The following is a 26803-nucleotide window of genomic DNA, read 5'->3' on the forward strand; positions in this document are numbered from 1 at the left end:
GGGACGCTGGCACGGAGCGGGGCAAGGCGGGGACCGAGGGGCCGGGGCGGGGGCTGGCCCTCCTCGCTCCCGGGCGCCCACTGCCCTCTGCCACCTCCTCACTGCCTCAGGGTCCAGCCCCCCCCACCCCTCCCAGGTGGGCGGGGCCCTCCCCAGGTGGGCGGAGCTGTCACCGCCCCCTCCCGCCCCTGGTTTCCACGGCAACGCCCCTTTCTCCCACCTCCTTGGCCACCCCTGATCCTGCCAGCACCCCTGCCCTGCCCCAGGCCTCCCCTCAGCTCAGGCCGCCCCTGGAATCACCCCGCCGGCCTCACACGGGCTCCCCGCGGCCCCCCAACCCACTCCCGCCACCCTCAGTGGCGCCCGCTGCCCTCCCCCAGGCCCGGCTCTAGCTGCGGCCTCGTCGCCCACCGCCCCGCGCTCTCACCAGGGCCATCTGGCCCAGCCCGCCCACACTCCAACGCCTGCCGTGGCTCCCCAGTGCCCTGCGCCTAGCCAAGCCGTTTCTTGCCTCCCGTCTCCTCTGCCTGCCGTCCGGACCCTCGGCCTTTGCACCTGCCTCCCCCTCCCCCCGGAAGAACCCCCTTCAGCGCACCCACCCCCCGCCGGCGCTGGCCGCTCTCGGGCCTCTTCGTCCTTCTGACGCCGGGTTTCAGTCACTCACTGTCGGGGCAGCCCGCCCGCCTCTCCTTTGCGTGACCGCCGGCGAGCGCGAGGATTCTGTCTGTCCACTGCCGTGCCCCAGTGCCCGGCGCAGCACACAGCAGGTGCTCAATAAGTGCCTGTGGAATGAATGAGCGAACAGTTGCTGCTTCTACCCATCTGTGGTTTTAAGCGGGCGAGTGGAGGCCCGGAGAGGGGCGCCCACGGCACGGCCCTCGCCGCGTTCCCACAAGCTCCCCCGGAGCTGCGCCGTAAGGGGGAGACCGAGGCTCCCAAAGCCGGGGGCAGGGTCTCCCGGGCAGCTCGGGGACCCCCCGGAGGCCGAGCCGCTGCCCCAGGCCTTCTCCTGCGGGGCTCCCGGGGGGCTCACGCCAGGGCGACGGTCCCAGTCCCCCGCCCCTGCCTTTTTCCCCCTTGGGCGCGCGGGCCTGCTCGGGGCTGCCCTGCGTGAGGGGCTCACACGCCGCCCCCCGCCCCTCGGGGCCCAAGAGGAGCCCACACGGCTCTGGGGCCGGAGCCCCGGGGGGCTGCCGGGGGTGGCCGCTGGCCTGGGCCCCGGGCCCCCCGCTCTGCCCGTGCATCCTCCCCCCTCGGCACGAGGCACACGCCGCTCTCCGCGAGCTGCTCCACCTCCACGGCCGCGTCCAGGCCCGCGTGTCCGGGCACCTGCGGGCGTTCCCGGGCGAGGCGCCAAGGCCCGCCCCTCCGCACCCGAGCGGCGGCCCCTGGGACACCGAGGCACCCGGGCCGGGGTCCCAGCGAGAGCCCGGGGCCCCCCAGGCCTGCAGGGGCTGCTGGGAGCATTGTGGACTCTCAGGGGTCCCGACACCCCATCCTCCCGTGGACACCTGAGCCCTCAGCGGCCGCGCAGGCTGCTGGGAGGGGACACGCACCTACTGAGCACCGACTGCATGCCTGGTTCAGGGCTGGGCCACCAGCACCGACCGCATACCCCGCTCAGGGCTGGGCCATGAACCCCAACTGTATACCCCGCTCAGGGTTGGGCCATGAGCGCCGACTGCATACCCTGCTCAGGGCTGGGCCATGAGCACCGACGCATGCCCAGCTCCAGGGTAGACAGTGAGTGCCAACTGCAAACCCCACTCTGGGCTGGGTAGTGAGCACTAACTGTATACCCCGTTCCCATTGAATCTTAAAAACCGACTGCATACTCGCCCCAGGCTGAGCAGTAAATGCCAACTGCATACACTACTCCGAGCTGAGTGGTGGGAATGGACTGCTTTCCCGCTCCAGGGCGGGTGACGAGCGCTCACTGTGTGCCCTGCTCCGGGATGGGCAGTGAGCCCCGACTGCACGCCCCGCTCCAGACTGGAGCGGATGGGACCTGGGCCCGGGGCCACAGTTTCTGACCCTGCACCTCTTTACCGCGGGGCCTGCGTAGAGAGCGAGGGAGGTGCTCAGGGTCCCGCCCACTGGGTGACCCCGGGGGCTCCTCGGGGGCTCTGTGCCTCAGTTTCCTCATCTGTCAGGTTGGGCGGCACCAGCCCTGGAGCCTCAGGGATGGAACGAGGGGTGTGTGCACGGGGCCCCGAGCCCCAGATGCAAGACGCCCCATGAGCCTACAGTACCACCGCAGTGCAGGGGCAATGGGGGTCCTGTGGTGACCCGCTCCTCGGGGGGGCCCCGGCCCGCCCCGCTCTCCCCCGCTCGGCCCCCTGCCCCCTCTGAGGCAGCCCCGCCTGGAGCCCTGATGCCGTAACCTCGCATTTCACAAGCCCCGAAAGGGGGCGAGCGGACGTGGGCGGGAGCCCCCCCTCCCCGCTTCATAATCCCAGCGGGGGGCCGGGCCGGCATTCCGGCAGCCTGTGGAGCAGGATGCCAGGAGCCGCCACCCCCGCCGTCCTCCTGGCCTGCGCCGTGGCCCTGGGAGCCCCTGCCTTCGCAGGTAAGGGGGTCGGGGACCATCCGGGGACCGGTGGGGCTGCCCAGCTCTGGCCTGTCCAGACCGTTTCCTTCCTCACCATGGGATAATCGGAATCCAGACTCACTCCCAAGGGGGGCTGTGTCCTCTGTAGCCAGTAGTTAGTAAAAGGAACATTCACAATTGAGTTAATCTTCTCAATATATAAAGAGCGCCAAAAAATCAACAACAAAGGTATTGAAACGAGCTTTGATTATGGTCATTGTCATTGCCGTGGAGACTGCTCTGACCGTATCTGAGGATAGAGAAAACCGAGACCGTTTCAAAGGGGCATTCTGGGACCTCTGGGTTTGAGACCCTGTGCCGTGCCGTGCTGTGCCACCCCACACAATGTGACTCCCCTCTCGGGGCCGAGACTTGGTTATTTGCACCAGTGAAGAACGGTTACTCAAGTTTCACAACCATTCACCAAAGAGGAAGGAAATGGCCGCCGCTCTGGGTAGATCGGCTGGCTGCGGCGACAGGAGCCGACCCGGAGGCACTGAGTGGACCCCAGCCCACCTCGTCCTCGCTGCGTGTCCCTGGCCAGGGTGCTGAACTGCTCTTTGCCTCGCGGCCCCACCGACTTGGGGATAAAACCAACGTCCTCGGGCCGCTGCGGGGAAGAAAGGGGCTCCCACACCTGCAGCTGCAGGCAGGACCCGTATCAGCCCGCAGGGTGTGTGCTCCCCTCTGAGAGCGCAGCTGGGTAGTGGGGAGCAGACCCCGGAGCGGAGGCCCCTAACGCTGACCAGACCACCCGGGGGTCCCACCCGTTGCTCAGCAAATGTCGACAGAGGAGGCCGGCCGCCCAGTGGAGGAGCCCCAGGTCGTCTCTGAGAAAACACCTTAAGATGAGCCACCACCCGGCACCGCTGCTCCCAGAGCCTGTGGGGGCTGGAGGGGCCTGCGTGCTGGGGACAGCTTTCACCTCACACCCCCAGTTCCTTTCTTTTTTTAAAAGATTTATTTATTTCTCTCCCCTCCCCACCCCCACCCCAGTTGTCTGTTCTCTGTGTCTTTTTGCTGCGTCGTCTTCTTTGTCTGCTTCTGCTGTTGTCAATGGCACGGGAATCTGTGTCTCTTTTTGTTGTGTCATCTTGTTGTGTCAGCTCTCCGTGCGTGCGGCGCCATTCCTGGGCAGGCTGCACTTTCTTTTGCGCTGGGCGGCTCTCCTTACGGGGCGCACTCCTTGCACGTGGGGCTCCCCTGTGCGGGGGACACCCCTGCGTGGCAGGGCACTCCTTGCGCGCATCAGCACTGCGCATGCGCCAGCTCCACACGGGTCAAGGAGGCCCGGGGTTTGAATCGTGGACCTCCCAGGTGGTAGACGGACGCCCTAACCACTGGGTCAAGTCCGCTTCCCCGGTTCCCTTCTTCTAAGCGTCCTCTCGAGGCTGCAGGGGTTTTCTCCAACCGCTACAACAGCTCACACTGGCGTGGAGCTTTATTCTCTGACCCTCGGACTCCAAAGCGGTTCCCACCGGGCTGAACTCGAGGAGCCGCAGAGCCGCTTCCTCCAAGGCCCCAGGGGCACAGGCCCCTCTGGCCTTTTCCAGGGCATGGTCCCCTCCATCTGCGAAGCCCCCAGGGGTCTCCCCCAACCCTGACCCTCCTGAACCCTCCTCCGAGGACCTGTGGCGGCATCGGACCCCCAATCCAGGAGCGCCCCCATCCCAAGAATCTTTTTGTGTTTGCTTTTTGTTTTTTAGGAGGTCCTGGGGATTAGAGCCCAGGATCTCATCCCTGGGAGGCAGGCGCTCAACCACTGAGCCACACCCGCTCCCCAAGGAGAGTTGGGTGTTTTCCTTCCTTTATTTTTAGGAAGTACCAGGGATAGAACCCAGGACCCTGAACTCGGGGAGCAGGCGCTCAGCCACTGAGCTACACCCCCAACTCCAGGCTCTAATGTAATCCCATCAGCCGAGCCCCTCTGGCATGCGGGGGAGCAGATTCACAGTTCCGGGGCGCCTTTGGGGGCCGTGGCCGCGCCCCACACGGACTGTACGCTCTCAGCTCCGTGAACTTTCACACACGGGGCCTCCGTGCAGCCCGCCGGGAGGGCGAGAAGTGGAGCCGCCAGCCCCCCCCCCCCCCGCCTCGTTCCCGTCCGACCTCTGGCTCGAGCCCCCCGCCCGTGCTCTCATGTCGGGGGCCCACGCCGCGCCCCTCGAGGTCCGTCGCCTGCTGCTGGCCTCTCACCCGGGACCGCGGGACCGCGCGGAAAACCCGCTCCCTCCTTCCCAGAAGGGCACTGCCCGTTAGATCCCATTCTGTGAAGTTTCTAGAACAGGAAAAACTCGTGTCAGGTCTCAGGCCAGCGGCGCCTTCCGGGGTGAGTGAGCGGCGGCAGAGGGGTCTCCTGGGATGGCCGTCCTGGTGCTCGGGGGTCTCGTTGCACAGCTGACCGCGGAGGCCAGTGCACTTGGCCGTGTGTAAGAATCGCAAGGAAGACGGAGGCGAAACGAGCGACGTGGAAGGGGCAGCCGGCGTGCGAGGCTACGGGGCCCTTTCTGTGTCTGTGAAATGAGGCCCGGTGGGGGGCCCTGGGGTGGGCAGGGCTGGGGTCCCCAGAGACCCCCGCAGCCTGCGGCTGTGCCCCCACAGCAAAGGGGGCTCTGTGGGCCGGTCAGATGGGGGCCTGGGGGCTCCTGGACTGGGGGTCCAGGTGCCATCAGGTCCTCAGAGCAAGGGTGGGCGTTGGAGGAGCCGCCCCCGGGGCTGCCCAGGTGGAGGAGCCCCGGGGCCTCAACTCCACCCCGGGCGCCCCTGGTCCCCAGAACGGGGAGAATCAACCGCGTGGCTCTGGGCCACGAGCGCGAGGCGGCCCACGCAGCCAGCGGAGGTCCCTGGGCTGGTGGATCACAGCGGCTGGAGGCGCGTGCTGCGGGGGCGCGGGGGCGCCACGCCCGCTCTCACCCGGCTCTGCCCCCCAGGGACGCTGCGAGGCGGGATCGTGGGGGGCCGAGAGGTGGCGCCGCACTCGCGGCCCTACGTGGCGTCGCTGCAGCGCGGCCGGGAGCACGTGTGCGGCGGGGTCCTGGTGCGCGCGCGCTGGGTGCTGACGGCCGCGCACTGCGAGGTGGCGGGGTGAGCGCCGGGGCCGCCCGGGCGGGCTGCGGACCGGGGCGCTCCAGCCGCGGCGCTGACCCGCCTCCCGCGCAGGAACCTCGGCGCCTTCCGCGTGGTCCTGGGCGCCCACGGCCTGCGCGCCCCCGAGCCCACCCAGCAGGCCTTCGCCCTGGCGCGCGCCGTGCCCTACCCGCTGTACGACGCGCAGAGGGACACCCACGACCTGCAGCTGCTCAAGGTGGGGGGCGCGCGGCGGAGGGGGCGCGGGGGCGCAGGGGGCGCGGGGGCGGAGGGGGCGCGCGGGGGCGCAGGGCGGCGGCTGCGCCCCCTCCGCGCCGAGGCCCTGAGGGCAGAGGGGCTCCTGGGCGCCACCCGGCCACGAGCTGCCACCGTCCCAGCCACGTCACCGTTTCCGCCTTTGCCCTCCGCCCCCTCCCCTGCCTCTCCCCCTCGCCTCCCCCCCAGCTCAACGCCTCGGCGCGGCTCACCCCCGCGGTCCGCCCCATCGGCTTGCCGGGCCGGAACCGCGCGCTGCGCCCGGGGCTGCTGTGCCACGTGACGGGCTGGGGCGACACCACGGGCCGGCACACGCGGCCGGCAGCCCTGATGGAGGCCGCCGTGGTCATCCGGGCCCGGGACGCCTGCAACGCCTCGTGGAGGGGCGCCCTGACGCGCGACATGCTCTGCGCCTCGGCGGACGCCGGGGGCCTCCGGGGCGTGTGCGCGGTGAGCCCGCGGAGCCGCGGCCGTGCCCGAGAGCCCCTGACACCACCCACCCCGGAGCCCACAGCCCTGCCCCCGGAGCGCCCCACCCCAGACCCTCCACCCTGAGCGCACGACCCAGCAGCCCCCCAATTCCACAGGCCGCCAGTCCCAGACCCCCCACCCTGAGCGCCCGACCCAGCAGCCCCCCAATTCCACAGGCCGCCAGTCCCAGACCCCCCACCCTGAGCGCCCGACCCAGCAGCCCCCCAATTCCACAGGCCGCCAGTCCCAGACCCCCCACCCTGAGCGCCTGACCCTGCGGCCGGGGCACCCACTGCCCTCTGTCCACCCCGCAGGGTGATTCGGGGGGCCCCCTCCTCTGCAGGGGCCGGCTGCAGGGCCTGGTGTCCTTCTCCTCCTCGCTGTGCGGGGACCCCCACTTCCCCGATGTCTACACCCGCGTCTCCACCTTCGTGTCCTGGATCCGAGACGTGCTGCAGCACTTTTGACGGCCACCAATAAAGCTTTTCCCCCCGCCGCGCCTCCCACGCGTGTTTCCTCACGTGCTAAGGCTTGGCCGCTCCCCCCTGCTGTGACGCCCCCGTGGCTCCCCGGACCCTCAGGAGAACCCCTGCTCTCCACCCCCATCTGAGTCCCTGAATGGTCCTTGGAGCACCTGGGTCACAGAGCCCTGCTTCATTCAGCCGTGACCCCAGATCGGTCGGGGGCGCCGGCGTCTGCACTGCTGACCCCCCTGCCCGGCACCCTAGGCCTCCCTCTGCATCTCACCCCTGCGTCAGATGGGAGCTGCCTCCTCCAGGAAGCCTTCCCTGACTGCCAGACCACCCAAGCTCCCGGCTGGGGCGCTCGCAGGCCCGTTTCCATGATGACAGCTCAGTGGCTCTGCTGACCGGTGGTGCCCAGGAGCCGGCTCGACTCCACGTTCACCGTGGCAAACCGAAATCGGCAGCAGGGGGGATGTTCACACCATGGAAAGCGGCAAACGTGGGAGGGCCATGGCCAGGCTCGCAGCCCCAGGGGCTGTCCCTGAGCGCGTGCGGCGCAGGGCGCCGCCGACAGCCCGTGCCCGCGCCACCCCGTGCCGCCGCCTTCAGCCCTTTGCCAGAAACAAAATGCCCAGTTGCGGCAAAGACGCCGAGGCGTAGCACGTGCCCCGCTGAGAAGGTCAGGGCCACAGGGCCTGGTATACAGTGGGTGCTCAATAAATACGCCTAAAGCGGTAACAGATGTCGAGCTTACTGGGAGTCCTCAGAGCCCTGAGACTAGCGCTGGGGCTGCAGGTGGGGAAACCGAGGCTCAAGGGGCATGAGGCTCCTGCAGGGCACTGGAGAGCCGCCGCCCCCCGGGACAGCTGTGGGCACTTATTGAGTGCCAACTGTGTGCCGCTGCTGCGGGATGCTCACACGCACTTAGACCTGGCCGCCGCCCTGTGGGTGGGCTGGGGCAGGGGAGGCAGCGGGGCCAGCACTTCCCGGCCGGGAGCTGCCCGCCAGGGCCCCCCATCACCCCCCGTCCCCTTCCTGGACCTTGTGCAGTTACAGTCACCGCCACGACAGCACGAGAGCCCGGACGGTTGGAGTCGTCGGTTTCCCAGAAACACCCGGCTCGGCCCTGGGGGGCTTCCGACCACAGGCTGCGGCCGCTTCCCCCTTTTGGCCGTTGGGTGGGGGCGGGGCAGGGCCCGCAGACCCGCGGAGACGCGCGGGCGACAGGCCATGGGGCGCCGGGAGGGCGGCTGGGCCCGCCTGCTGCTGACCACAGCCGCCGCTGCCCTCGTGCTGCCCGTGAAGAGCCCCGGTGAGGCCCCCTGGAGCCCCTGCCCGGCCCCCCTCCTGGGCACCCCGGGACTCCCACCCCGGCACCCGCCTGTGCAGCCCCTTGCTGGCTGCCGGGAGAGGCGGCTCAGCTGGGCTCAGCCGGGCGCAGGCCCAGGGTTCCTGGGTCCAAGCCCCCTCCCCACACATGCGGGGGCTTGCCTCGCTTCTCCCCCCCTTCCTCTCCCGCTGTGTCTCTCCGCGTCTCTCTAGCTCCCTGTCTCTCTGCGTCTCTGTCTCCTCGTCTCTGTCTCCCCGTCTCTCCCTCCTCTCTGCGCTCACCCCCCCGTGCTCCCGCCCGCCGCACCCCTGACGCCGCCCCCGCGCCCGCAGGCTCCTGGGGGGCCCGCATCATCGGGGGTCGCGAGGTGGCCCCCCACTCGCGGCCCTACATGGCGTCCGTGCGCTTCGAGGGCCAGCACCACTGCGGCGGCTTCCTGCTGCGCGCCCGCTGGGTGGTCTCGGCCGCCCACTGCTTCAGCAACAGGTGAGCCCGCGGGCCCCCGGCGTGCGGCCCGGGACGGGAGGGGACGGCGCGGGCGGCAGAGAGGAACGCCGGGAGCAGCCGCGATGAGGGCAAGGGCATTCAACGCCGCCCGTCCTACTGGGCGTGTCGAGGTGACCGTTAGGCTCGAAGTGACCGCCGTCCGCGCCAGGACGCGGGAGGGTCCGCTGGCGTGGCGGGGGCCTCCTGGCGTCCTGTGGCCATTCGTAGCACGACGTCGTCCCGTCGCGCTGATGCGGGAACGGCAGCGGGCAACGTGCCGCCCACCACGGGGTCCCCCGATCGGCCGCGCCCCCGCCTCGCAGACGGGAGGGCTGAGTCCACGACGGGCGGCCCCCGCCCCATCCCGCCCCCGTGCCCCTGCAGGGACCCCCTCACGGGCCTGGTGGTGCTGGGGGCCCACGCCCTGCGCAGCCCGGAACCCACCCAGCAGGTGCTGGGCATCGCCGCCGCCGTCAGCCACCCCGACTACCAGCCCGAGACCCACAGCAACGACATCTGCCTGCTGCGGGTGAGCGGGGCGGGCGGCAGGGTGGCGGCGGGGCGGCGGCGGGCTCCGCGTTGGCCGGGCACCCCGCACGGCTGTCTGCTCTCGGAACAGCACGACCCTCCCCTGCCCGGAGCTCTCCACGGCTCCCACCCTCCCACGCGGCCCGGCTCGAGCCACCTGCACCTGCGCGCCCCGCGGGCCGGCCCCGCCACTGTCCCCGGACGCTCGGCTGGCTTCCTCCCCGCCACGGCTGCGCCAGCGTCGCCCTCCCACGCGAGGTCCCGGCCCCGCTCAGCCGGCAGCCTGCCCCCGCGCCCCATCCCTGCTCTGCCAGCACCAGCCGGTGCCCTTGTTGCTTCCTCCTCCCTTTGGCTGTTGTCTGGTTCCCGGGCAGGGGCTGGTGCCCCGTTCACGGCCTGTCAACGCCTGGCACACAGCAGGAGCTCGATACTTACGCTGAAGGAAGGCACGAGAACCTAAAATCCCGAAAAAGGCCGGATCCCCACTCTGGGGCTTAAGAGCCCGTTTCGGAACCTTCTGGACCCTTCTGGCCCTTCCTGGTGCTTCCAGGCACCCCTTGGGAACTCTGTTTCACTTATTTTTTCTTAACATTTATTTTTTATGTATTTCTCTCCCCTTCCCCCCTCCCCGCCGTAGTCTGCTCTCTGAGTCCATTCGCTATGTTTCTTCTGTGTCTGCTTGCATTATCAGGCAGCGCTGGGAATCTGTATCTTTTTTGTTACGTCATCTTGCTGTGTCAGCTCTCCGTGTGTGCGGCTCCATTCCTGGGCAGGCTGCGCTTTCTTTCGCGCTGGGCAGCTCTCCTTATGGAGCGCACTCCTTGCGCGTGGGGCTCCTCTACTTGGGGGACACCCCTGTGTGGCAGGGCACTCCTTGCGCGCATCAGCACTGCGCATGGGCCAGCTCCACACGGGTCAAGGAGGCCCGGGGTTTGAACCCTGGACCTCCCATGTGGTAGGCGGACGCCCTAACCACTGGGCCGTGCCCACTTCCCAGAGGCCTCTGTTTTAGAGGGAGCCCTGCCCCCTACACGTGGGAGAAATCACAGTGGGAGACACTGGCCTGGCAGAAGTGGCCCCCGTGGCACGGAGGGTCTGGGTGTGGCACCGCCTCGGCGAAATCGAGAGGGCGCGCACGCCAGCGCCTGGGCTGCATGGGCAGAGCTGGAGCCTGGCACCACTGCTCTGGTCTGCCTGGCTCATCACACAGATGGAGAAACCGAGGCAGGGGCCCCAGGAGGCCCAAGGACACGGAGTTTGAGCACCAGCTGGATGCGTGAGGGCATGCTGTGAACGTGCCAGCCCCATGCCAACCCACCGAGCCCCCCAGTCTAAGGAGGTGGCAGACGGGTAGACCTGCCTTGACGGGGGCACGTGGGAGCCTGGAGGAAGCTCCCGCCCCGGGGGTCCAGGAAGGCTTCCTGGAGGAGGTGGTGTCTGAGCTGAGGGACCTGGAGGCTGACAGGCGTTCCGGCGGGGGTGCCCAAGGAATGGGCACCTGCTGCTCTGGTCCGCCTGGCAAGTCGCACAGACGGGGAAACCGAGGCAGGGGTCCAGGAGGCCCACGGGGCTGCACGGCAGGATCCCGGGGGCTCTGCACCTCGGGTGGTCCCTCTAGGAAGGGCAGTGACAAGGGTGGGGGAGCGGGGTGGGGGCAGGCGAGGACGCTGAGGGTCTCAGGGCCCCGGGGCAGGGGGCCTTGGGGGGTGGGCCTGGGGCTGAGGTTTTGCCCCAGAGGGGTTTAGAGCAGGGAAGGAGAGGGGCTAGAAGGGGCCCCCGGGCAGCGGACGTGGCACGAGTGGGGGGCAGAGCCCCCCGCCCCGAGGCCTGGCCCGGCCGGTGGGAGGGACTGGGGGGCCGACTTTCCCCCGGGAGGCCGAGGAGGCTGGGAGAGGCCAGGCGCCCCCGGTGGGTAAACCGAGGCAGCAGCAGGCGTGGGAGCGGCCCTGAGCGCGCGCCTTCCCCGCAGCTGAACGCCTCGGCCGCGCTGGGCCCGGCGGTGGGGCTGCTGGGGCTGCCGCGCAGGGGCGCCCGCCCGCCGCGGGCCGGGGCGCGGTGCCGAGTGGACGGCTGGGGCGCCCTGTCGGACTTCGAGGAGCCGCCACCGGGGCTGATGGAGGCCGAGGTCCGCGTGCTGGACACGGACGTCTGCAACGGCTCCTGGGGCGGCCGGCTGGGCCCCGCCGTGCTCTGCACCCGCAGCGTGGACCGCCGGCGCCGCGGCTTCTGCTCGGTGAGGGCCTCGCCCCGCGTCCTCCCCGTCCCGGGGTGGGGGCCCGAGGAGCCGCCGGCATGTCCACGCAGGTCCTGCGTGGCGCCGGGAGCTCGTTATACGAGCACCGCCCAGGAGGGGGTGGTAGCAGCTCTCGAGGAGATGCAAAGGCCCAGGGGCCGCCGTGCGCTTGTTTCTCTCCGGGAGCACGAGGAGCCTGCTGTGGCTGGAACCCAGCCAGAGAAGGGGGGGGCGGGGGGGGGGGGTAGGAGCTCAAGGCCTTGAAGGCAGAGGCGGGCGACTTTAGTCTTTGCACCAGAGGGCGCCGCGGACGGTTTACACGGGGAGGGCCGGGATCAGGCTCGAGGGGAAGCTTCTTTGGGGAAACGGCGGCCGGAGCGCGGCCCTGACCTCACCCTCCTCTCCACCCGCAGGCCGACTCGGGGGGCCCCCTCGTGTGTGGGAGCCGCGCCCACGGCCTCGTCTCCTTCTCGGGCCTGTGGTGTGGGGACCCCAAGACGCCCGACGTGTACACACAGGTGTCCGCCTTCGTGTCCTGGATCTGGGACGTGGTTCGGCGCCGCCCCGGCCCCCCGCCCGGCCGCCCGGGGGCCCCCTCGGGGGCTGCCGCCTGAACCACAGCCTTGCGGGGCCTGCAAATGACACCCACCGGCTCCAGCCTGGAGCCTTCCGTGGCTGGGGCAGGGGGCCCCAGAGCCCAGGGAAGCTGGGGGGGGAAGGGGGGTTGCCAGTTCCAAGCGCTGAAAACAAGGGCCGAAGCGGAGAGAATAAAGCGTTAACTGACCACGCCTCCGCTGGCCTCTGGGGTCGGCTCCAGGAGCACGGGCGCCCCGGGACCCTCGGCGCGCTCGCCTGCCCCCACCCGCCCCCCTCCACCTGTGGAGTCGGGTCCCTTGTCGCTGCATTTCCCAGAGGGACCACCTGAGACGGGAGCCAGCCGCACAGCCCCTTTCCATGCCCAGGACCCTCTGGCTCTACCCGCCCCACCTCCCAGCCCACCAGGTGCTTGCGCCCCTCCCCCCTCCAGCTGTACAGGCAGGGACACCGGGCGGGGGCTCCCCCACGCCCCCCGGGGGCCCTCCCTGTCCCCTGGCTGGGATTGAATCGAGCCTCCCTGTCCTGAGAAGTGCTAGCACCATGGCAGGTGCACGCGGCCAGCAGCCCCCACCCCACAAAGCTCTTCTCTCTCCCTTCCCCTCCCTCTTTGCTGCCCACTGCCCCGAGGTGGGTCATGGCCACCCACGGCCTTGCACCTGTGTCACCCAGGGCTCCTACTCACCCCCTGAGAGCACCCAGGTCCCAAGGTAGAAAGTCCCCAGCCAAAGAGAGGTGGCACAGAGGCTCAGAGAAAGGAGGCAAACCGGGGCCTGGCCGCCCCAAGGTGGCTTTTTAAAGACTTTATTTCTTCGGCAAGGCGGGACCCTGGGGTGGGGGAAGCGTGCCCTGCTGCGAGCCTGGGGGGACACAAGGCACTTGTGGGGGTGGGAGAAGAGGGAAATGGAACTCCCCGCACTCTCACCCGACTGGGGGAGCTGGTTCCTTCCCCACTGGGTCTCTGCCCCCTCCCCATCTGATCTTCACGCAGGCAAAAGTAGGTGATATCGGGGCTACCGTCCGCTTAGACGGGGGTGAGCAGTCTCGGGGGTACCAGGGCTGAAGCCCCCTGGGCTGGTGGGCGAGGAGGTTCTAGTGAAAGGGTCTGTGAAGTTCTGTGGGGGCTGGCCATGCGGGGCCAGGGGCCAGGGGTCCACCCAGGGGCCTCACTGGGCAGGCGGCAGCCCACCCGGGGGTCCACGGGGCGTTTTTCAGGGTCACGGGGGAAATGGATGCAGCGTGGAAAGCAAGAACCAGGAACTTGGCTCGTGGGGGCCAGAGGCCGTGTCCGGAGGCCCCCTCTGTACACCCCCAGGCCGGGACCAGGGCTGAGTCCGCTCGTTCTAGAAGGCCTGCGATGGGGGAGCCAGCCTCGCCTCCGTGCACTCCCCAACAAGGGGTTCCCAGCGCCCCCGGGGGAGGTGGAGGCAAGTAACCGCCTGGGGCTCCTGATGCTCAGAGGCCCTCCCAGGCCTCACTCCTTCCAAGGTTGGGTCAGGGGGCCTCGCCCCCCACGCGGCCCTGGTCAGGGTCTGGGAAGTGTCCATGGGACATAAATTAGACTGCGGGGCAATAAATAAGACGGGGAGGGGGTGGCACGCCAGGCCCAGCCCGCCCGGGGCTCAGAGGAAGTTCTCCTCCTCGGACTCCGCTTCCGGCAGCTGCGGGGAGCCTGCGGGGAGAAACGGGGACGGGGCAGGACTGAGCCCCCGCCGGCGCCCGGCCCGCCAGGCCCGCGCCCCCCGCCCGGGTCGCCGCGCCTCGCCCGCACCTGCGCAGCTGCCCGCGTGGCGCACGCCGATGGAGCGGCCCAGGAAGCAGGTGGCCTGGCGCAGGTGGCACGAGGACACGTAGGTGACGTTGTTGTTCCCGCACAGCGCCTGGCCGGGCCCGAGCGGCGCGGGGCACGGCGCCGCGCGACACACCACGCAGTGCGCGCTGCCCGTCTGGTCCACCACGCACGACTGCGGCCGCGGGCACACCACGTGCGCGCACGACTCTGCGGGGGCGGGCGGGACAGGTCAGCGGCGCCCGCCCCCGCCGCGCCCCAAGCCAGGCTCCGCCCCCACGGGCTGCCGCAGCGGCCTCGGTAACGAAGGGCAGGTGCCGCCCCCGCCCCCGGAGCTGCCGCAGCCGCTTCGGTGCGCGACCTGCAGGTCCGGGTGGCTCCGCCCTCCTGCAGGCCCCGCCCCGAAGCCCCGCCCCCACGCACTGCGGCAGCCGCCTCGGTACAAGCTGCGCACGTCTGGGTGGCCCCGCCCTCCGGAAGGCCCCGCCCCCAGGCGCTGCAGCAACCATCCCGGTACAGGAAGCGCAGGTCCGGGTGGCCCCGCCCCATAGGCCACGCCCCTTGCATGCCCCGCCCCCACGCACTGCAGCAGCCGCCTCGGTACAGGAAGGGCTGGTTTGGGTGGCCCCGCAGGCCCCGCCCCCTGCACGCTCCCCGGCCCCTCCCCCATGTACTGTGGCAGTAGGAAGCGGTCTCAGCGGCCCCACCCACACGCCCCGCCCCCGGCCCCGCCCCCACGTGCTGCGGCAGCCGCCTCGGTACAGGAAGCGCTGGTCTGGGTGGCCCCGCCTCACTGGCCCCGCCCCCGCAGGCCCTGCCCCGGCCTCGCCCCCACGTACTGCGGCAGCCGTCTCAGTACAGGAAGCGCTGGTCCGGATGGCCCCGCCCCACCCCACCCTCAGCCCCGCCCCAGCCCCCGCCCCCATGTACTGCGGCAGCAGGAATTGGTCTGGGTGGCCCCGCCCCGCAGGCCCCGCCCCCACGCACTGCGGCAGCCGCCTCGGTACAGGAAGCGCTGTCTGGGTGGCCCCGCCCCCGCAGGCCCCGCCCCGGCCCCGCCCCCGCAGGCCCCGCCCCCACGCACTGCGGCAGCCGCCTCGGTACAGGAAGCGCTGTCTGGGTGGCCCCGCCCCGCAGGCCCCGCCCCCGCAGGCCCCGCCCCCACGCACTGCGGCAGCCGCCTCGGTACAGGAAGCGCTGTCTGGGTGGCCCCGCCCCGCAGGCCCCGCCCCCGCAGGCCCCGCCCCCACGCACTGCGGCAGCCGCCTCGGTACAGGAAGCGCTGTCTGGGTGGCCCCGCCCCGCAGGCCCCGCCCCCACGCACTGCGGCAGCCGCCTCGGTACAGGAAGCGCTGTCTGGGTGGCCCCGCCCCGCAGGCCCCGCCCCGCCCCGCAGGCCCCGCCCCCACGCGCTGCGGCAGCCGCCTCGGTACATGACGCGCTGTCTGGGTGGCCCCGCCCCGCCGGCCCCGCCCCGCCCCGCAGGCCCCGCCCCCACGCACTGCGGCAGCCGCCTCGGTACATGACGCGCAGGTCCGGGTGGCCGCGGCAGCGCGCGGCGCGCAGCTCGCACTCGTCGCGGTAGGTGGCGCCGTCCGAGCCGCAGACCTGCAGGCGCGCCGGGAGCCCCGCGCAGTCGGGGGCGCACTCGCAGCGCGGGCGGCCCCCCAGCATGCGGCACGCCTTGCCCGGGCCGCACTCCACGCCCTCGCAGGAATCTGCGGGCACAGGACACGCGCGTGGGCCCGGGCGCGGGTCGGGGGGCGCTCCCGGAGCCCGCGCGCCACGGCCCCCGTCCCCGCCGTCGGCAGTCGGGACTCCGCCCGGCCTCGAGGGCCGGTCCGCAGTCGGAGCGTGCGCGGGGCGCGGTGCGAGTCTGGGGCGGGGGTCCGCCGGGGGTCCCGGCGGCGGGGCTGCGTCGGGGGCTGGGGGCTTGCCGGGAGGCGGGGCCCAGGGTGGGCCTGGGCGGGACCTGGCTGCCCGCGCCTGTCCCGCCCCCCGCACTGGGCCACCCGCTCGGCTGACGTCGGCTCCCTGCTGCCGGCGCGTTTCCCGGAAGGCGGCGGGGCGCGCCGCCGGTCCGGGGCCGGGGTGGGTGGGGGGGCGGGCAGTTCTGCTCCGCCAGCCCGGAGGCTGCATCGGCGAGGGCGGGCGCCGGCTCCTGGTGCCTTGGGAAGGGGGCCCCCCTGTCCTGTCCAAACCGGGGGTTCCCTAGCCCCATTGCCCAGGCGGGGAGACTGAGGCCGGGCAAGGGAAAGCGCCCTGGAGTCCCCGCCTCGCCCCGCCTCCCAGGCCTGTCCTGAGCCCTGGACAGAACATAATCCCCCCAGGCGAGACCCGCTGTACAGCCGGAGAAACTGAGGCCTGTCACAGAGGTGAGCGCGGGGTCCAGAGCATCCCCTCGACCCGGGCTGCTGGGTGTGCACCCCAGCCTCAGTTTCCCCGTGAGTATAGTGGGGCTAACGGGGGGCACCCACCACTTGGGGCAGAGTGAGGGGGTGCGCCTAAGAGAAAGGCCAGAACCGGCAGCCCAGCCCCGGGCCCCTGCGCGCGCCGGGCATGTGCGCCGCACCTGGGCCCGCGCCCGCCCCCGCACATCTGGAATCGCTCCGCCCTGGCAGCGTCACGCAAGCGGGAACGGAAGTGGGAGGCTCTGAGCGCCAGATGCTGGGGGAGGAGGGTCCCGGCCAGGCCCTTCCTGAAGTGTGTCCTCCCAGGAGCTGGGGGGGGGGGGGGCCGGGGGGGGAGCTGGGAATCGAGGACCACCCAGCCAGGCCGAGCTGCCATTAGCCACACCCCAGCGGCCAGCCCGGCTCCTCAGCTTGGCTTTTGGGTGCGTCCCGTGACTTTGACCTTCCTGCTCTGGTCCCACCTGTCAGGACGGGACCTCACTCCATGGTCTCTGCTAGTGCTCGCCCCCAATACTTTCTCTGGCTGGCAAACTCCTAATCACCCCCCAACACCCCAGCTCCAGTGTCCGCCTACTTCAGGCAGTGCCCCAGTGCCCTCCGCTGGGCCCTGGCAGGCTCAGCCCTGACCACGGAGGGCCGGGAGGGCCCCCCCCCCGACCCCTCCTCGAGGGCAAACAATGCCTTTATTCGCCCTGCCCGCTGGAGCGCCCAGTCTGCTGGGGGAGGCTCACCACAGCCCCCTGGCACCTGCAGTTAAGGGTCCCAGTGTGGCCGTTTGGGAACCCCGAGTGTGGGGCCACAAACCTGAAAGGCCAGCAGGGGTTAGGGGTGAGCCAAGCCCCCCTCCGACAGGTGGGCTGCAGTGGGCGGGGCCGCCCGGGAAAGGCTGAGGGGCCAGGAGCCACACTGTGTTCCCTTCCATTTAGGGGACTCGGGACCCGGGAAGTGCCCCACGCCTCCGAGACTGAAAGCCTCCACCTCCTCTTGCATACCCCCCTGCCGGGGAGCTCACCACCCGCGCCCACACCCAGTGGTCTCTGTTGGTGCTGGGCAGAATGCGCTCCTCACCGGAGCCAGGGTGTCACCCCTGCAGGGTAGAGGTTGGGGTGTCTCCTCTGCAAGGGGCGTGGTCTCACCTCTATGGGGGCGGGACCTCACCTCTGTATGGGGCATGGTCTCTCCCATAGGGGCGGAGCCTCATCTCTATGGGGCGGGGTTTTACCTCTATGGGGGCGGGGCCTCATCTCTGTATGGGGCGGGGCCTCAGCACTATGGGGCGGGGCCTCACTGCTGTGTGGGCGTGGTCTCACTCGATAGGGCGGGGCCTCACCTCTGCAGGGCAGGCAGTGCACCAGGCCCAGGAAGCCGAGGAGGCTGATCTTGTTTCCAGGCTGGGTGAGGTTGGACCAGGCGGTGTCCAGGCTGCCCGAGGCGCAGCACTCGGCCCGGCTCACGTCGGTCCTCAGCACCAGGTTGCAGGTGGGCTCTCGGCCCTGCTGGAGCCAGCAGACCCCTCCTGCGGGCGAGGGCCGGGTTCTGCCAGGCTGGAGGGGCCCATCCGGCCTCCCGGGGGGACAGCTGGGCCCTTCTGCCTGGCTCCTGCCCCAGAGGCCTGCACGCAGTAGGCGCTCGGTAATTGCGGAGGGGTGGTGGGGAGGGGCTGCGGCTCCAGGTCCCTTGGGAACCCCTCCTCTTCACTGGGCCCCCCTCCCCAACACGGAGACACCCTGCTCCGTCTCCCCCTCCTCCGGGCCCCAGGCCTGGCATCCTCCCAACTGGGCAGACCCCGGGAGCGGACCTGGCGGGGGCGCGGGCCCCGGGCGGCGGCGCTCGCCTGGACGGCACCGCAGGGCACGCGGCCCCTCTCTGCCGGCGCCCCCCCGCCCGCCGCCCGCCTCTTACTCACTCCAACTTGGGAACATTCTCTCTGCATGAGCTCACTGTCTCCCCGGGGACGCGGCCTTCGGGGAAGGGGCTCCGGTCCACACGGCGTGCAGCCGGGGTGGGGCGGCCGGGCCAAGGGGGTCAGGGGGCCGTCAGCGGTCCACCCCCGGCTGGGGGCGGGAGGGCCCCGGCCCCCCATCCCTGAGCGGTCGCTGGCCCCTGGGCACTGGGCTGAGCACTTCCTGGGGTGAGCTCCTGGAACCCGGGGCTACATGCTGCCCCCTTTCAAAAGGGGAAACTGAGGCTGGGAGTGTGGGTGTTCCTCGGGCGGCACCCCCCACCCACAGTCGGCCTCTGCCAGGCCCCGGAAAGAGCCAAGCCCCGGGGAGGCCCAGGGCCCGGGGTCGCAGTCCTGGGCGGCCGGCTCCAGTCCTGGCTGCCACTGGCAAGCTGTTTGGCTCTGTGCCTCAGTTTCCCCACTTGAAGCCACTCTACTGGGCTGTTCTCCCGTTCCAGAAAGGAGATGTACACACTAAGCGCTCAATAAACGCCAGCCGTCCTTATCACTGTCGCTGATACTCGGGGAGACCCCTGCTCCGCCCACCTGGTGACCCCCTTCAGGCCCCTGAGGCCAGGGGGCGCCCCCTCCCTGGGGGGCGTTCAACCTGTGCCCCACCAGACGCCCCCCAGCAGCCCCCGGGGCGCATTCCTTGCGGGCCCACGTGGGTGGCCCGCCAAGCCCGCCGCCCCACTCACCCTGCGCGGGCTCGGCGGCGCCCACGAAGCCCACGACCCAAGCCAGGGCCCCCCAGGGCAGCGGCCACAGCGGCCCCGGCCCCCGAGGACCCATGGCGATCGCAGAGGCGGCGGCCGCGGCGGGCGGCTGGAGCGCGGCGGCACCGACTTGGCTGCGCGCAGCGGGCGCCCCCTATAAAGGTCCCGCGCTCGGCTGGGGCGGGCCGGGGCGGGGCCGCGGGCGGTGTCTGCGCCGAGCGTGCGGGCCGGGCCTGGCGACCCGTGCTGCGGCGGGCGGTCGGGGGGCGGCGGGGCGCCCGGTCCCCAGGGCGCTGCGGGGTGGCGGCTTGGGCTGTGGGGCGGTGAGCGGCGGGTGACCCGCGGCGGGGGCGTCGGCGGATCTGCGGGCCACGCGGTCCCCAAGTGCCGGGCACTGGCGCCACCTCCACCATTCACCTGCCCACACCTGCAGGCCACCCACCTGGGCGCCGGGGCCAGGGGCACAGCCAGGTGTGAACAGCGGGGGCGTGGCCCGGCCCAAGGAGGGACCCAACAGCTGCCCTAGTGCCCAGGCGTGCCTGGCCGATGACCCTGCTCAGCGGTGCCCCAAGCCACCCGTGCCCGCACTGCCCTGGATTCCTGGGCAGCCAGGTGGACCTACTGCTTCCACCGTAGGGGCCCCCAGGGGGCCCCTGGACGTGATCATGGGTTCTGTGACCCCCTCTCTCTCCGCTCCTAAGAAATAACCCATAAGCATTGCTGGGGCTGCAGACTGAACAAAATACATAGACAAACAAGTCAATGTATAATTTCAAAGGGGGGCAGGTGCTACCCGAGGAATGAAAAAGGAGGAGGTGGTCAAGAGGAACCGGGTGTCTCCCCGAGCCAGCCACGCCTCCTCCCCCCATACCGCCCCTGCCGCCTCCGCGCAGAAGCGGAGGCTCCCCAGAATGCGTCCACGCGCGGGACCGGCCACCCACACCCTGCGCCTGACGTCCAGCCTGACATGTGTCCCTGGCCAGGGCCTGTGCCCCCCCGTCTCGGTCACCCCTGGCCTCTGGCAGCCTGCGAGGATTCTCCCCGGCCCAGGGGCTGGGCAGGGACGGGCCTGGTTCTCCCCCGCGCGTGGGGGCTGGACGCTGTGGCCTTGGCCGAGAGCTGACCTGCCCTGGCCGGGGCTGCCAATCAGAGGGGCATTGTCTGGGCAGGCGTGGGTTCCGGGCCTCTCCGGGGAGACCCAGGGCGGCTGCCAGCGGCCCCTGCTCCCGGCCCAGTGCCTCCCCCCACCCAGAGCACCCGAGGGCGCCGGCCTCCATGCTGGGTGCCCTCAGGGAGGAGCCCCTGGGGAAGCCCCCAGGCCCTCGGCCGCCCTGCCGCCCCCTCCTCGCCGCCCTGCCGCAGCCGCAGCCTCCACCCCGCTGCTGTCAGGCTCCTCTCCGCCTCAAACACCTGCCAGGGCTCCCCGTTACCCGTGCCCGGGGCCCTGCCGTGTAAGGAGGCAGCATCACCCGCGGTGACGGAGGGCGCCCGGGGCCGGGCCTGATCCAGCCTGGAGGTCCAGGGGACGCCTCCGAGGAAGGAGACGCTCGAGTGGGGGCTGAGAGCCAGCCCGGAGGGGGCCTGGGCGCGGAAACGACCGGTGGTCTCGCCGGCAAGGGGAGGAGCCGGGCTTGGCGGGAGGGCGGCTGGAGGCGGCCGCGCCCGGGGCCTGGACCTGAACGCGCTCCCGCCCGGCGGGGCCTCCCGGCGGCCGACCAGCGGGGCATTCGGTGATGTCCCCACAAGGGTGGAGCCGCTTTCCCACCCGGTCAGAGGCGCCGCGGAGGGGCCCGGCTGGTCGCCACTGGCCTTGGAGGCAGGCGCCAAGTGCCCGGGAACACGCCGGCCCCCGGAGCTGGAGGAGGCCAGGAGCGGCGTCTGCCTGCCCGGAGCCCCGGCTGTCCCGGCTCTGCCTGGACCCAAGTGTGGGAGGCGGGATGGGCGGCCAGCGGCGAGGCCGTGGCCCTGGGGCCTGGAGGGAGAACCGGGCGTCCAGGCTGTGCCGCCCGAGGCAGGCCGCGTGTCCTCTCTGAACCTCTGTTTTGTCTTCCGTATGGTGGGCACAACACAGGAGACGCCACGGGGGCTGCATGGTCCCCACTGGGGAGCAGGCAGGCGTCTGCCCCTTGGCCGCTCGCCGTGGCGCTGGAGGCGGGAGCTTGCTTTATGCCGGAGATGCCTGGGCACCCGCAGAGCCCAGCGGGCCCGAGGCGGGCACCCCGCGCTGGGGGGCCGGCCTGCTCTTCCCTGGCCACAGGGGGGCCGCCCCGGGCTGACTGGCACCCCCCGCCCGGGTCTCCCTGCACCCCGAGGTGTGGGGGCTGAGCGGGTCCTGCCAGCCTGAGGAGGAGGAGGGGGCAGGCTCGGGGCCTCTGTGAGACCAGTGCGGCTGCGCCGGGTGGCCGTCTGGCAAGTGGTCCCGTCTCCATCGCACAGCGCCTGCAGGCCCTAGATCTGCTGGAGCCGTCGGGTCACACCGGTGCGCCCGCCCCCGCCGCGGCTCTCGCTGGGGTGACACGGACAGGCCCAGCGGCGCAGGTGCTCCCCTCCGACGCCCTCCCCAGCTCCAGCACCGCCCGCGGCTCCTGTGGCCCTCGCGGTGCCCGTCCGCGCCCCCCCAGCTCTCCTCTGGGCCAGGCTCCAGGGGTCCCTGTCCCACCCCCCCACCCCCCGCCTGCTGCCTCCCCCGGCCTGGCACTGCGTCCTGACTGGCTGCATGGGCCGTGGCGATGTCATCATTTCTCTTGTTAGACGATGGCACAGGATGACCCAGGGGACCTGCTCTGGCCGCGGCCCCCTGCGCACCTGGGCGCCACCCGCCGCGGCTCGACGTGCCTTCCCACCCGCCGTGGCTCGACGTGCCCTCTGGCGGGAAACGCGGAGCTCGTCCCCAGGACGCACGTCCGCCGGGCGCCGGCGGGGCCTTCTCTGCGGGGGGAACCCTGAGCCTGGCGGCGAGGCCCCTCCGCTGGGCAGGGTGGCCCCGAATCCGTGAACCAGTGCGCAGAGGAGGCCGGTTCGGGGGCACCTCGGGGGGCGGGGGCCCTGCCCGCCTCCGGGCTCCAGACCCAGGGAATAAACCCCAAGGGCTGGAAGCCCCAGCTGGGGGTCTTGGTGTCAGTGTCCCCCGGTCACCGGGTGGGGGTCTCGCTGGGCTGACGTCGAGCCGGGTTGGGGGCCTCTGGGGCTCAGCCCTGGATGCGAGCGCGAGCTGCCCTCTGGCCCCGGCCACGGCGCCGCCCTCCTCGTCCATCCCCCCGGGCCCGCGTCCAGCCTCCAGTGTCCACGGGGGGCGGGGGCAGGCCACCCCGCGGCGCGCCCGGGGTGACAAGCCCCCCGGGGCGGGGAGTGAGGCTGGGGACGGCGCGCGGGCGGCACGCGGCAGGCAGGCTGGGGGTCCCGTGTGCTCTCCTCGCCGCCCTCCTGGGAGTCGGGGGCTGTTGAAGCTCAGAAGGCTGGGGGGAGCGCCCCGCGTCCTGCTCGCCGCAGTCGCCGGCCTGCACGCGGGGGAGTGATGAGCCGCGGCCTGCGCGCAGGGGAGGTGGCCCGAGAGCCCCGGGGGGGCCAGGAAAGCCGCCGCCAGCCGGGTCCCGGCTCGGGTGCCCCGAGTGTGACGTTCCGGAAGAGGCGATAAGAGAGGGGCGCTGCTGGGGCCGGGGCGGGCGGTGGGGCGCGGGGCGCGGGCCGAGGCCTGAGGCCACGGGGAGCCCAGAGCCTTTGCTCTTTTAAGGGGAGCGGTCGCTCGAGGCGCCACCCGCGGTTCTAGAGCCTTCTTCCAGGGGCGAGGAATGCGGGGCCCCCAAACCTGACTCGTGGGGTTGATGTCTGGCCTCGTCTGGGGTGGTGGCTGGAGACGCGCCCGTGGCCTCGCCGGCACGTCTTACAGCTCTCCTGAGAAAGCCCACGGAAGCAAGCGGCCGCTCTGGGGAGGGCCGGAACCCCAAACACGCACGAGAAGAAAGGAGTGAAAAACAGACAGACAGGCCGAAGAGGGCCACCAGCGGAGCGAGGCCTGAGAGGCCAGACCGAAAAGCCCGAGGGGCACACCCCGACAGACAGAAGCAGAACGCAGGCAGCCCCAAAGAGCGAGCAGGAGGCCGAAATGAAAGAGTGACCAAGCAAACTGAGCACGCGGGTGACAGGCCGGGGTTGCTGCAGGGTGGGTGGTCCCCGCCCAGGCCCCCTGCAGCCCGAGGACCCCAGCCCCTCCCCGAGGCTGGTCCGTGCCCAGCTCAGTGGGACCCGCGCCCGCCCGAGACCCCCGGCAGTGTGACTAGAGGTGGACCCCGGACTCTGGAGTAGCCAGGCTGAGAGGACCCTTGGCGTGGCACGGGGGCGGCCACGCGCCGGACGGTGGGCGGTCTGTGTCCCTCGGCCTCGGCGTGCGTCCTCCTCGCTGCCTGAGCGCGAGCCGCGGTGACCTCGTGTGGCAGATGAAGAAACTGAGGCACGAGCGGGCCTCACGCCCCCAACAGGAACTCCGAGGGTGTGGGGCGTCGTCGCGGCTTTCCCTCCGCCGAGGAGCTCAGCACGGTGCTGGGGGCGGTCCTGGATGCCGGGAGGGACGCGCAAAGGTCCGGAGGCCGGAGGGGCGGCCGTCGACTGCCACGGCGCCGCTGGGGTCTTGTGTGGGAGACCAGGAAGGGGCGTCTGGAGGGGAGCTGTGCTTTGTGCCGCAGTGTCTGAGGGCAGAGGTGCAGTCTGCCCTGAGGGTCTGAGGGGGGAGGCACAGCACCTGCCCTGAAGGTCTGAGGGGGGAGGCGCAGTTGGCCCTGAGGGTCTGATAGGGGAGACATATTTCTGCCCTGAGGGTCTGAGGGGGGAGGCGCAGCCTGCCTTGAGGGTCTGAGGGTGGAGGCGCAGCCTGCCCTGAGGGTCTGAGGGGGGAGCCACAGCCTGCCTTGAGGGTCTGAGGGGGGAGCCACAGCCCTGCCCTGGGAAGTCTGAGGGCGGAGACCCCGCTCCATCTCCAGCTTCCAGGCTCAAAGCCCTTCTGTGGGGACAACTGTGTCTCGCACACCTGGTGGCCCAGCACCCTCCACCCAGCCTCACCCAACTGTCCTCTCCCCACACCCCCCAGGGGACACCCCAGGGGCTCAGAAAGCCAGGGCCTGGCGCAGACACTGCTGCGCCTCTGGCGGAGGCCACAGTGGGAGGCTGGCCCTGGCCGGGGCTGTTGGGGGCCGGCGGGCGGGGGCCCGGGAGTGGGACTGCCGTGGGCGCCTGCCGGAGCCGCGCCCCTCCTCGCAGCGCTGGGCGGTTGTCCGCTCGCTGGGCAGCGGCCGCGCCGAGCCCTTCGTCCCACGGCCTGCTCGTGCCTGCGCGCCCTGCACCTGCCCGCCCAGGCCCCCCATCCGCTCCCTCAAGAATGTGTCGAGCCCCCGCCGTGTGCCGGGCGGGGTGGGGCTCCCCAGGCCGGGTGACTTCCAGGAAGCAGGGCACAGAGAAGGGCCTGCTGGAAGCACACTCCTGGCAGGGGGCACGGCCAGGGCAAAGGCCCGAGCTGGACCAGCTGGCCTCCCCAGGGGCCCGGCGGGCCTGGGGAGGGGCAAGCACGGGGCAGAGAACGCAGGGAGGGGTGCCTGGGGCCCTGCATCCGCCCTGAAGCCTTCTGGGGAAACTGCCACCTGCTCAGAGAGGGTAGGAGTCTTGCCTGGGGTCACACAGCCAGTGTGTGGCGTGGTGGGATTTGAATCCAAGCTGGGGCTCCAAGAACCTTGGCTAGCACCCTGAGCCGCGGCACTGAAGATGCCTCATACGTGTCTGTGGAGCCAACGGGCAGACCGACGGACAGAGGAATGAGCCAGCGTGACAGGCTCAAATTTGAGCCTCCTGCATCTGCCCCTCCCCATTCCTGGGGTTTCCCGGGTCCCTGTGATCTGCTTGGAAGGGCGAAACAGTCACGTTCCTGTGTCTTCACTACCCTTCCTGTGCAGGTTTCAGCCCCAACTCCTATTCATTCCTCAAAACCCGGTTCCAATGCCCCTCCCCCAGGGAAAACCTCTGTCTCCCCAGGCAGAGGCCTCCTGGGCCCCGGTGTCCGGCCGCAGTCCTGGGCTGGGGTGTGGTCTGGCTCTGCCTCCCTCGGTTCTGAAGCACATCCAGGCCGCTGTCTGCCGTTAGCGCCCGAGTGGGCTCACGGCCGGATGCACACACAGGTCAGTGCTGAGCGCCAGGGTCTGGAGGAGTTTATCGTGAGGCCGCCGCGCGAGGAGACCGAGGCTCAGGTCTGTCTGCCTGAGCGAGGCGTCGGGGGTTTCTACGGGTTTGGACAGGGCTGGCCGGGGAGGGACCTGGGGAGGGGTGGTGCGAGCCGGAGCGCCGAGTTCCGCGTCACGCTGGGTCACACAGTGCGGTTTGAAAGCAGCGCTCGCCGGGCGGGGGGGGCGTGACTTTTACTATTCTAATTAGGTGTAGGTTTCTCCACCTGCGCAGTGGCGAGCGCTGGCTAAGCCGGTTCCCTAGGGGAAGCGGAAAACAGGACCTGGAGATGCAGCAAGCCTCTGCTGGGGACCCTGAGGTGGGGCAGGTCCCTGTTAGTGTCTGTGCCCTTTAAGGAAAGGGCAGCTTTGGTGCCATCTGTTTATCTTTTGAAAAAAGACAAGAAAGGGAAGCAGACGTGGCTCAACTGATAGCGTGTCCTACTACCATATGGAGGGTCCAGGGTTCAAACCCCGGGCCTCCTTGACCCGTGTGGAGCTGGTCCACGCTCAGTGCTGATGCGCGCAAGGAGTGCCCTGCCACGCAGGGGAGCCTCGCGCAGGGGTGTGCCCCGCAAGGAGAGCCGCCCTGTGTGAAATAAGCACAGCCTGCCCAGGAGTGACACCACACACATGGAGAGCTGATGCAGCAAGATGACGCAACAAAAAGAGACACAGATTCCTGGTGCCGCTGACAACACAAGCGGATGCAGAAGAACACATGACGAATGGACACAGCAGACAATGGGGGGGAGGGAAAGGGGGAGAAATAAAAATAAATCTTAAAAGAATAAAAAAGATTGTATTAAAAATGTTACTGCTAAAGTAAAAAATAAAAAAAGGGCAGCAAATAAGGAAAGTAAAAAAAAAAGAAACAGTAAAATAGTAAGTGGGGTAAATGGGGACCCTTATACTTGCGATGTAACTTTTCTGTAATCTAAGACCTCTTTAAAATAGTTTATTATGTAAAAAAAACAAACCAAGGGGGGGCTTTGCTGAGAAGGATGTCGGCTGCTGCGAGCCAGTACGGGCAGGCCCTGGGAGGTGCCTGGTGGGGCCGCAGTCCCTCTCCTGGGGTGACCAGCACAGGCTGCGGCAGGCGTCGCGCGTCATTGAATGTTTGTTGAATGAATAAAAAACAGGCCTAACCACAGAAATGATCCCGGCCGTGATCTGGTCTGCTAATAATCTGGGGGGGAAGGGGGAGGCTTGGGGGCCAGGCACCCTGGGAAGGGGGCCTCGCCCAGCAGGCCGCAGGAGAGCCCTTATCCCCGGGATCCCGCCGAAGCATGGAGAGCAGTCGCGCCCCAGGGGAGGGTCCCGTGTCTGCCGTCTCGGACGCCCACGCGTGGCGGGAGCGTGGGGCCACCCTGGCGGATCAGGTGGAAGCGAGAGCGGCTGGGAAGGGAAGCCGGCCTGCGCGCAGGCCAGCGGGGGCGCGGGGCGCGGGGCAGAGGCCCTGTGGCCGCACCGAGGCCTGCAGGGCGCGGCAACGGGGCGACCTGGCAGGCGCAGCGAGGAGGGCAACGGCCTCAGCGCCTGTGGAGGGGGCTCGGCCCCGCCCCGCAGGCCCCACAGGCCCCGCCCCGGGACCGCCCCGCCCCACCTCCGGCGTGGCCCCGCCCACAGAGCCGCTTGCCAAGGAGACGGCCCCGCCCCAGCCGCCTCCACCGCTCTAGTCACGCCTCCACCGCGCTAGCCACGCCC

General features: G+C 70.6%; 3 protein-coding genes across 3 annotated transcripts; 2 read left to right on the forward strand and 1 right to left on the reverse strand.

Annotated features, from left to right (window-relative positions):
* Positions 1-2499: 2499 nt before the first annotated feature.
* Positions 2500-6870, forward strand: PRSS57 (serine protease 57). Its single transcript, XM_058281077.1, has 5 exons — positions 2500-2569; positions 5521-5674; positions 5750-5894; positions 6122-6382; positions 6718-6870. Exons 1-5 carry the CDS (start codon positions 2500-2502, stop codon positions 6868-6870), a joined length of 783 nt encoding a protein of 260 aa, XP_058137060.1.
* Positions 6871-8097: 1227 nt separating this feature from the next.
* LOC131274497 (serine protease 57-like) lies at positions 8098-12223 on the forward strand. The gene is made up of 5 exons (XM_058281078.1): positions 8098-8179; positions 8530-8683; positions 9068-9212; positions 11181-11444; positions 11858-12223. Exons 1-5 carry the CDS (start codon positions 8098-8100, stop codon positions 12056-12058), a joined length of 846 nt encoding a protein of 281 aa, XP_058137061.1. The 3' UTR covers positions 12059-12223.
* A 603-nt stretch (positions 12224-12826) lies between these two features.
* On the reverse strand, positions 12827-19022 carry FSTL3 (follistatin like 3). Its single transcript, XM_058282241.1, has 5 exons — positions 18879-19022; positions 17569-17754; positions 15330-15545; positions 13810-14037; positions 12827-13710 (listed from the first exon to the last, which is right to left on the reverse strand). Exons 1-5 carry the CDS (start codon positions 18970-18972, stop codon positions 13661-13663), a joined length of 774 nt encoding a protein of 257 aa, XP_058138224.1. The 5' UTR covers positions 18973-19022; the 3' UTR covers positions 12827-13660.
* Between the last annotated feature and the right edge of the window lie 7781 nt (positions 19023-26803).

This window comes from Dasypus novemcinctus, chromosome 19, assembly GCF_030445035.2.
Source record: "Dasypus novemcinctus isolate mDasNov1 chromosome 19, mDasNov1.1.hap2, whole genome shotgun sequence".
NCBI lineage: Eukaryota > Metazoa > Chordata > Mammalia > Cingulata > Dasypodidae > Dasypus > Dasypus novemcinctus.